General features: G+C 35.9%; 3 protein-coding genes and 1 long non-coding RNA gene across 16 annotated transcripts in view; 3 read left to right on the top strand and 1 right to left on the bottom strand.

The window, feature by feature from the left end:
• Nucleotides 1-3387, top strand: part of LOC111803570 — a 9370-nt gene extending 5983 nt beyond the window's left edge. For 2 of the 11 annotated variants that reach the window (XM_023688044.1, XM_023688048.1), the window contains exons 7-8: nt 347-491; nt 2724-3255. In XM_023688044.1, the coding sequence (XP_023543812.1) occupies nt 347-491; nt 2724-2746 (168 nt within the window). In that variant the 3' untranslated portion in view covers nt 2747-3255. Of the gene's footprint in view, nt 1-346; nt 594-2567; nt 3272-3311 lie in introns of those variants that run through there. The other 9 variants (XR_002816392.1, XR_002816394.1, XR_002816395.1 and 6 more) reach the window with 9 other exon arrangements.
• Nucleotides 3388-3500: 113 nt separating this feature from the next.
• Nucleotides 3501-5327, bottom strand: LOC111803572 (PLASMODESMATA CALLOSE-BINDING PROTEIN 2-like). Its single transcript, XM_023688051.1, has 4 exons — nt 5194-5327; nt 4508-5026; nt 4133-4175; nt 3501-4047 (listed from the first exon to the last, which is right to left on the bottom strand). Exons 1-4 carry the CDS (start codon nt 5252-5254, stop codon nt 3810-3812), a joined length of 861 nt encoding a protein of 286 aa, XP_023543819.1. The 5' UTR covers nt 5255-5327; the 3' UTR covers nt 3501-3809.
• On the top strand, nt 4951-6063 carry LOC111803576. 2 transcript variants are annotated; one of them, XR_002816397.1, is made up of 3 exons: nt 4951-5046; nt 5152-5246; nt 5315-6063. It is a non-coding gene; the product is annotated as an uncharacterized LOC111803576 (long non-coding RNA). The 2 variants fall into 2 exon arrangements; XR_002816396.1 differs by having other exon boundaries at nt 5152-6063.
• Nucleotides 6064-7990: 1927 nt separating this feature from the next.
• Nucleotides 7991-9314, top strand: part of LOC111803469 (putative uncharacterized protein DDB_G0277255) — an 11610-nt gene continuing 10286 nt past the window's right edge. The window contains exons 1-3 of one of the 2 annotated variants that reach the window (XM_023687882.1): nt 7991-8449; nt 8856-8899; nt 9077-9194. In XM_023687882.1, the coding sequence (XP_023543650.1) occupies nt 8248-8449; nt 8856-8899; nt 9077-9194 (364 nt within the window). In that variant the 5' untranslated portion in view covers nt 7991-8247. The remainder of the gene's footprint in view (nt 8450-8855; nt 8900-9076; nt 9195-9314) is intronic. The other variant, XM_023687883.1, reaches the window with a different exon arrangement.

Below are 9314 nucleotides of genomic sequence, written 5' to 3'. Positions count from 1 at the left end.
AAAAAAAAAAAAAAAAAAAAAAAAAAAAAAAAAAAAAAAAAAACTGTACAAGTTACCGTTGCAAGGAGAGAGGAAGGGGGCAGGGGGACTGTAGAAATAGCTGGTCTTAGTGCAATGCAAGTCATGAAAATGAAAATGGGTCTTCTGCTCATAAATGAAATATTCCTGGAAATTCTTGCTCTCATTGGACCATTTGAATTTTTGTTCTACGTCTCCGAGCTATATATCCTCGGGATTCGCAAATGCTCCAGACGTAGAGCACGCAGAGCCTTAGGAAGTAGGATATTGAAGGCGAAAAGGTGGAACTCTATATGTGAGTATCTAAGCGTATCTTTGTTCATGTCAGGTTTTCCGATTACAAGTGAACAACGGTATTCCCATAAAGAGTTGGATTGACGATCCCTTGGATTCTGCTTTAATTTCATTGCTTCCATTTTTGGAGACCCTGGCTGATGCTGATGATGTCCGCCCTATTATTGTCCAGAGATTTGGTAACAAGGAATAAGAGCCTTTCGTATTTCTTATTCTGTTGTTCTCGAGTATGGTGGCTCCTTGCCCTCTCTCTTTTTCAAAGCAAAATTAGCTTCTAATCTTAGATGCTTATCTCTATCTCATCATTGAGCTCAAGTTAATTAACTGTTGAATAAACTTGTTTGTCTTTTTTTTTTTTTTTTTTTTTTTTTTTTTTTTTTTTTTTTTTTTTTTTTTTTTTTTTTTTTTTTTTTTTTTTTTTTTTTTTCTTTTTTTTTTTTCGGTGAAGTTAGGTTTAGGGAATGTCTCTTCAATTTTATTGTACAGTTCTTGTGCGTAGTTATATATGAGAAGAATGTATATGAATTTTAATGTTGTGAAATATAATTCTTGCAGGCTGTTGCTTTCTCCCTTGCTACTTCTTTTTGTGTTATCTAATTCTATCTGGTGTTTTGGAATGCTTTCTTTTGATTATTATATTTAAATCTTTGTCCATTTCATAGTTAGATTTGGAACCTCGGACTTGGATCTTCTCTTTCTTCTATTTGATACTACACAAGGTAACACAGTCATTAATTTTGAAAAATTTACGTCATTTACACTTGATGTAGAGTCAGTTCTTCAATAAGGCTTCTATCAGAGTTTAAGGCCGTTTGAAAGATTAAAGGCAACAAATTCTGAAGTTGGTGTACAAGGTTATGATTTAGCATATTTCAAAATAGTGGAAACTTGGAACTTGCTGAATTGATGTAGAACCTCAGAGTATGCTAGGTTGAGCCTAATGATTAGATCATTATATTCAATCAAGTTGTCAAGCGTTTAAATTTGAATCCAGACATAGATATTAAATATCTTGTAAGCTTTAGATTGTTAAATATTGTAAAGCCACGTGGAAGTTCCATAATAAAATTTTAGAGGACAAGGGGTTTAGTGGTATTAGAGAGATTGGGAGGTTTATGACTGATTGTAGAATGTAGCTACTCAAGCAAAGACAAGAAAGCAATCATAAAGCAAACCACTGAACATACTGCTATCCTTGTTCATGTTACGTATCTATTCCTTGTGTAAGTTGTGTATTTCTCAAGTAGATTTCGTTGACACATTTGACAGTCATGCTATTGATATGTTCTCATCTGTAAATTTTCACTTGATTAAGATTAATGTTACTAGGTGGTTTCATGCTGTGAAGTATATTTAATGATTAATATCTTTAGCCAAGAATTAGTTACCTGGAGCAAACTAAACCTTTGCCGTATTTTAATCTAGTTTGTTCTTTTATGTTGGAGTTTAAGCATGGACGTATTCAAGTTTAATGTAGTTCTTTGTTTCACTACTGATTGTACGTTGATTAGTGCTTTGAGCCTAGTGTTTTTACTTCTTGACTATCAACTATATTCATGCATGTAAATTAGGAAACCATTAAACATCTTGTTCTAAGATTTTTGGAGACTATGATCACTTATTTTATATCTGCAACTCATGACAAAATTAATATGATTTCCTTTAACATGTTCATTTCATCTTACTTATGCTTCGTACCATTTTGCTCCTTGTTGACTATCACTCTATGTGTTCTACAAGTTTAATAGTTCTATAGTATTGCACTTCATGGATGGAAATGGGGGTTGTGAGTGGTTACTAATAGCAAATAAGGCTTCCTATTCGGAAAAATGAAAAGAAAAAGAAAGAAAGAGAGATAGATGGGGGGGATCCAGCAAGAAAAAAAGGAAAGAGAAGAAAAAAGAGAAGAAAGAATAAAAGAACACCGGTATTGAAGAGTATGGTACCATTTTTCCTTAGTATACTATCTTATGCATGATACTAACATTTATTAACATGTGAATCTTTGTTGTTCATATTTCATTTGTGATACTGCTTCAGTTTAGTGAAAATTTCTTGGGAAAAAAAAAAGTGTGGAAGTAAATATTGCTTCAATTTGAGGTGACGTAAGTTAAATTCAAGATTCAAGAGGAACCTAATTTATTTACAGGGTTAATGTGTATTTGCTGCTATTTCCAGCTCGATATAGCTAATCTTGATGATGACGCCGCAATGAGGAAGAAGTGTCTGCTCATAACTTTCTATTCCTATTTCAGGAAAACGGTGTCCCAGCTGAAGGAGTGCTTTTGATATATATGCTTCTATTAGTAGAAGGGTTATTTCTCGGTGTCTTTGGGTTGCATAGTTTAGCATAATGATAGATGACGATTTCTGTCTGTTATGCTATAATAAGTTTTATGGTTTCTCTGCAGGTCTTTTGAAGGGCCAGTTCTAAATGTCTCCTACAAGGAATCCTTAGGTAAGCTAATAATTCTTTATTTCTCGGGAGCCTATTTGAAATGACTTTCTAAGTGCTTAAAAATATATTTTTCACGTAAAAACTCTTCTTAGAACACTTAAAAAGTCATTCTAAATAGGTAAACCCATTTTAATAATTGTTGTCAATGTTCCTTAGGGATCAGTGTAACATCCCGTGGTGTATGTAAGTAGATATTCCTGTGAGGTTCTGATTTCTATTTCGCCATGATTGGTTGCCTCATGCGCAAGCAACATCCTTGTATGATGAGTAATTAGCAGAACGGTTCTCTCTGTAATATTCTCTTCCTCTTAGGACTTACAAACTCTCCTACTTCTTGAATGTGACAGATTATGTAATTTTTTTGCTTTTATACTTCCTGTTCTGTACATAATGCTTCCTCATGTTTTCTGCTGCTGAAGAACAGTGTTGATGAAAGATGTAATTTTGCCACAAACCTTCTCTGATCACGTTAGTGAGCCTGTCTACATATCTTTTGTCAAATGCTAAGCTTGATTGGCGAACTGAATTGCATTTTCTGTAGGTACGCTGAAAATTAAATCATTGTAAGCTGCACCAATGAACACGAGATTACAAATATATATCGAACTTCTTTGGAATGATTGTTTGTTTGGTTATGTAAACGCCTGTTGTAGATACTTATAAAATTGACGTGTTGGATAAAAAATTGAAAGTTCATAACAAAATTTTATATAATTTGATAGGTTGAGGGTGATGTGAATGAAATTTTTTCTTTTTTTATTTTTATGAGTAAGGATGAACATTAACTAAAAGTGGAGAACACATTGCTAGCTCCCAAGGGAATATAGTCCTAAACGTAGACATAGGCTACAATTTTATTCTATCACTATTATGGCAGAAACCCTGTGATAATTTTCTGCCATTTTCCCCTCTTTTCTTAGTAACCGAACACTAATGCCTCCCCCCGACCTCCGCGTCTCCTTTGTATAAAAGAAAATCTAAATGCCTTCTCGGCCTGCAGATTGTAATAGACCAGATCCGAGTCGCTTTCAGCCTCCTCTTACATGATTGTCATAAGAAGTGATCCCAAGAACACGAAAGAGAAGAAGCTCGTGACTCGAATCGCGGAGCTTGCTGTGTCTGATGGTTCTGTTCCGAAACCGCCGGTGTCGGTCGGTGTGGTATCGGTTGGCGTCGTGTCAGCAGGCATTGTGTCGGGTGGTGTTGGCGTTGTTATGGTTGGGGTTGACGGTGGCATCGGAGTTGGATTCATTGGTGGATTGATTGGTGTTGTTGGGCTGCGTTCGCATAAACAAGTTAGATGAGATTGTTTTCCTGCTATTTGAATTCGGATTCTAACGAGGGAACTATTTTCCAATTTACCTCGGCGTTGATCTTGATGCTGCGTAGCGACAATTTCCACTGCCTGCAATCATGAAGAAAAGATATGTTCACATTTCAAGCTGAGGAATGATTATCTAGTTTTATCAGGAGCTGGGATGTTCGTATTCCAGGATTGAATTTTATTGTGTGTGGTAAAAACTTTAGCAGATAGGAAACAATTTGGAAAAGGAATATGCTCAGTTTTTGAAGTCCGAAGGTATGAAGCAAATTTTGGGTTTTTGTTCAAAATGAAATGAAAGAGGAAGCATCAATCATGACCGAATACCTACAGTTGTATTGTTTGGAGATGAAGTATTGCCTATTTTCTGTTATGGTTCTGAATTAAAATAAACTTGAAGTGATGATCTTTCTTACTTGGGTCTGTGCTGGTGAGCTGCGCAGTTCCTCCAAACACGCAGCTTGTGGGTGCTGGATTCTTCTGGTAGTACTGGTTGAAGGCATAAGAAGCATGGTCTCGCATAGTGTTGGGCTCAAAGCAACTACCTCCCGTTTGGATTGCCGAGCAATCCGCGCCCCCATATCCGCAAGCATAGTCAAGAGCTACCTGCAAAGCGGTTGGGGAAGCACTTGAACTTGCTATGCACCAACTTCCACCGCCTGTGGTTGTTGGGGTTGTCGGCGTTATGGTTGGGGTTGTGGGCGTTATGGTCGGTCCGGTAGGGATTGTTTGTGCTGGCGGTGATGTTGGATCCACAATCGGGGTCTGGGTTGGAGTTGTGCCGCCGCCTGGGGTGGTTGGATTCACAATGGGGATTGTGTCCAGTTGAGTGTTGGATATTGAAGTTGAAAAGTAGGGTATTTGTTCTTCTTGATTTTGCAGTACATAGTCTTCTTGGTTTGCTTCAAAATATGGAGTCCGTGCAATACTTGAACCTGAAGCCAGAAAAAGCAAGGTCAGTTCCTTCTTGTGAAAAAGTGAAACCTCTTCACATTGTGATTATCTTAGAACAACCAATAGGAGAAATGCAGAAAGATAAGGCATTGATATCATTGTGCAGGAAAAAAAAAAGAAAAAAAGAAGGCATTGAACGCTGATTTACCTAAACTGAGGAAGATCAACAATGAAAGTAATGCAGCCTGGAGGCAAACGCAGGTACCCATCTCTACAAATTAATTCCAATGCTTGGTTTTGGATCTTCAAAGGTCTTTGAACAATGACAGGACCAGAGATTTGATATGAAATGGGGTTCTGTAAAGAAGAATGAGCCTTTTTGGCGGCAAGCAATATATACAGGGAGGTGGGGCGACAGAATCTAAGCTTTCTTGGATCATCAAGAGTGAGAAAGAAGGGGAGGAGAATATGAGGAAACTTGAGAGAGGAGGCATTGTATATTTGAATAGTTGGGAAGCGCAAGCAAGGGAAGGTTTAGAAAACGAAAAAAGGTATATGGAGAAGGAAAGGCCTGCTGTGAACTCTATACTGATTCTGCAGTTTCGTGTGGTGCCATTTCCCTTCTTCTCTTTAGAGCTTCAGCTTTATGTTACTGAATCAGAAAGTTAAAGGTGGGGTTGGGTTATGGGTTATGGGTTATGGGTTATGGGTTATATGGCCTATGGGCGATAGATTTGTGTGCACAAGTTGCATCTTGTAGTTTGTGATCAAGAATATTGTCCCCTGGAGAATCTGCTTAGGTACCAAAACAAGAATCAAATCCTTCTCTCGCTGCCTCCATTTTCTGTTGTGGCATTTGATTCCTTCTTTTAGAAACAAGCCCACTTATCCACTCAACTGCCAGATACTACTCATCCAATATTCTAACACAACATAACTGACATCTCTCCGCAGACTTTCTGAGTGGTTCGTATGATCATACTGCCGCAAGCCACACACCGAGATCTTAGCCCCCAAACTACTTCCCATATTTGGGGCCTTTTCTTACAATTTTGGTTGATTTTTTCTTTGTATCATATCTCTGGTTTGGATATTGCTGTTGAGTTCAACTATGGTAGAATGAGAGATTGGTGGTATTTGGTATCCTATTTTCAGAGTTACTATGTTCAAATGAACACAACCATTTAAAATTATTTGTGAAATTGAATGACCGTTAAAAAGTTAATACTATATATTTCAGAAAAGCTAATGAAATTGTATCAACTACTTAACATGACAAACTCCAAAGCAGCTGTGGTTCATCCAAACCAAATTCTATCATGTGAGGTTCTACATCAGTTTGAGAAGGGTTTGAGAGGGGACGAAGTATTCTTTATAAGCTCCTTCCTATCATTTCTTATAGAGGATTTCCTATCAGTTTGAGGCTAACGCGATAAGTAACGAGTCAAGGACGACAATATCTGTTAGCGGCGGGCATGAACTGTTGCAAATTACATCAGAGCCAGACACGGGGCGATGTGCTAGTAAAAAGAGTGGATTGTGAGATTTCATTTGAGAAATAACATTTCTTATAAGCGTGTGAAAACGTCTCTCTAGTAAATGTCCTGATACTTGTCAAGTGAGAATGTGAGAATGGACCGTATTACTATTTTGAGTTACTTTCCATATTCCTATCGGAGGTTATTTTCCAGATTCCTATTTTAATAAATTGAATAAACTGATTTAGTTTTTCCAATTATTGACTTTTGTGAATCCCAATGGATTATCTCTTCATGGGGACTTTGAATTTCATAATATCATTTTTATTTTATTTCAGTTTTCAAATAATTATTTAATATTCCAACACAGCATATGAGCATGTCGGAATATGATGGCCCACTTTAACAACATTATGTTTATATACTTGAGAAACGGACCGTAAAATAATATAGGATTTTAACAACACAAAGACATGAAGCTAATTTAATATTTAATATTTATACTATATTCTATCAGCAAATTATGTCAAACAAGTACAATTATTCTTTAGCCTAAGAGTCTTCTCAATGCATTATACCCTCTTAAAGTAACCCTAATTATTCTTCACTCTTAACCATTAAAATACTTTTAATTTCTTTTAATTCTTTAATATCAAGATTCTCTAAAAACAATTTTAAATTATGTAGTTTCCTGATTATTTATTTAAATTATGTAATATAATGATTATTTATATACGTTTCCACATATCTTTTATATTATTTATATACAGATTAATTTTAATTTAAATAAATTACAAAATTAATATCGTTGACTAACATGTTTGAATAATTATAATTTAAATATCTCATAATTTTATAATTGTTTTCACAGATCTACCGTGCAAAAAAAAAAAGGGCCAGTGGACAATGAGACAGGATAGGCCCATAGTTTGAATGTTGGGCCCAACATTAATGGGCCAACAAGGCCGCCGTCACGCGAACATTTTGAAAAAAAAATATATACATTTTGGATAAACACCGACCTATTTGGCTATTTTATTTTACTTTTTAAATTTTGCAACCAAATAAATTCGGATTTTATATAATTAATTAATTGTTTTCTTAAAACTTTAATTCCTTAATTGCTTTTATAAAATAAAATAAATTGTTTTAGTTATTTGCTTGTGCATTGTATTTAGCTTTTCTTAAAAAAGTATGGATTCTAATTCCACCTTTAAGAAATAAAAAAGAATTAAACTATTTTTTTAATATGTAGAATAAGATTCTAATTTGTATTTTATGGGAATCTAATATTTTCACAAAATTTAATAAAATAAAAAATACAAAATGTTAAATGTTTGTTAATAAATTGCAAATATTCTGTTCTTAAAAACCATTTAATAGTTTTCTTTTTTTTTGTAATTTTGTATTTATTTTTCTAGCGTGGTAATCGTATTATTACTTTCTATGTGATCTGATAAATCGACGTCGTTTTAATTATTTATTTCGGTTCCCAAAAAACGAAAAAGAAAAAGAAAAAGGAAAATTGGGGGAGACAGAGGAAAAAAGGAGGGAGACTAGAGAGAGAGAGAGAGAGAGAGAGGGAAAGGGTTTTCGATGCGTAACAAAAAGCAGAACGAGAGACGAGAGAGAGAATCGTATACAGTGCATCGACAAACATATCTTCTTCCTGTCACGGCGGAACCCTAGCGGGAGACGGACTAAAGCCTGCCCTTTTGAAAGGTTTCTCAGATCTGAACCCCCGGCCGGCGAGGGAGAGAGGTAGCCAAACATAGTGAAACAGTATGGGTGCCAAAGGAGGAGGAGGAGGAGGAGGAGGAGGAAGCAAAAGCACCAATGGAGCATCTGGAATTCCGGCCGAGTGGCGGAAGATGGTCCAGAGCTTGAAAGAGATTGTAAATAACTGTACCGACCAGGAGATCTATGCTACCCTAAGAGAATGTAATATGGATCCTGACGAAGCCGTTAATCGCCTCATTACGCAAGGTCTTTTCTTTTTTCTCCTATTTCCACGTTCACGGTTCTCTATTTTTCTTGAGTCGGAAAGGTTAATCATCCTTGTGTTTTACCCGCCGGGTTTTGCCGCGAGAACTCTTGGTCGTGAAATCCAAGTTCGTACTTGATTATGCAAATGTTTTGTTTAAATGTTGAAGTTGAAGGTTGTATTTTCACTGTCATCGTTGGTGAAGTGAGACCAGAAAGAATAGTCTTGCCAACGTCTGTTCGTGCTTCTATCAACCCATACGAGACATTTATGCTTTTGGGGCTATCAAGTACATGTTTTTAGAATGAGTATCTTCTAGGACATTTGTGGTTGTGCGTTCTGTTAGTTTCTCTCTGTGCGACTCTAAAGGTTTAAAGATTATAATAATTTTGTTCTATCGTTGTGTAGACCCTTTTCATGAGGTGAAGAGCAAACGAGAAAAGAAAAAAGAGGTGCGTATGTGAGAGGAATGCAGATGTTTGTTCTAAAAGCTTTTACCATGTCATTCAGATACTGCATTCATGTTGGTTTAGCTGGCTTTAGTAGATAACTTATCTCATACACATATAATTGATCTTGACTTATTTTCTCAATGTTCTTCACTCCTCTCTTTTTTCTTGCTTCTTCAGAATAAGGATCCGGTTGATTCCAGATCTCGTGGTCCTAATATCCCTTCCAGTCGTACGAGTAAGGGTGGTCCAGATCGTTATGCTGGACGCAGTAGCTTGAACCAGTTTGGTTCTAGTGGTATGTGAACGATTCTTTGTAGTTGTAAATTTCATAAGTTTTTCACACATTGTTGACGTACTTTTTTTTTTTTTTTTTTTTTTTTTTTTTTTTTTTTTTTTTTTTTTTTTTTTTTTTTTT

This window comes from Cucurbita pepo, chromosome LG10, assembly GCF_002806865.2.
Source record: "Cucurbita pepo subsp. pepo cultivar mu-cu-16 chromosome LG10, ASM280686v2, whole genome shotgun sequence".
NCBI lineage: Eukaryota > Viridiplantae > Streptophyta > Magnoliopsida > Cucurbitales > Cucurbitaceae > Cucurbita > Cucurbita pepo.
The sequence above is the reverse complement of the archived record's forward strand: the minus strand, read 5'-3'. Positions and strand labels throughout refer to the sequence as shown.

What these genes read in the sequence shown, in the direction of transcription:
- LOC111803572 (XM_023688051.1), bottom strand. Translation starts at nt 5,254, where the DNA reads ATGGGTACCTGCGTTTGCCTCCAGGCTGCATTACTTTCATTGTTGATC. An exon ending in GTTGATCTTCCTCAGTTTAG is followed by an intron (nt 5,027 to 5,193) that starts GTAAATCAGCGT and finishes TTCTGGCTTCAG; the next exon opens with GTTCAAGTATTGCACGGACT. An exon ending in GCTCACCAGCACAGACCCAA is followed by an intron (nt 4,176 to 4,507) that starts GTAAGAAAGATC and finishes TCATGATTGCAG; the next exon opens with GCAGTGGAAATTGTCGCTAC.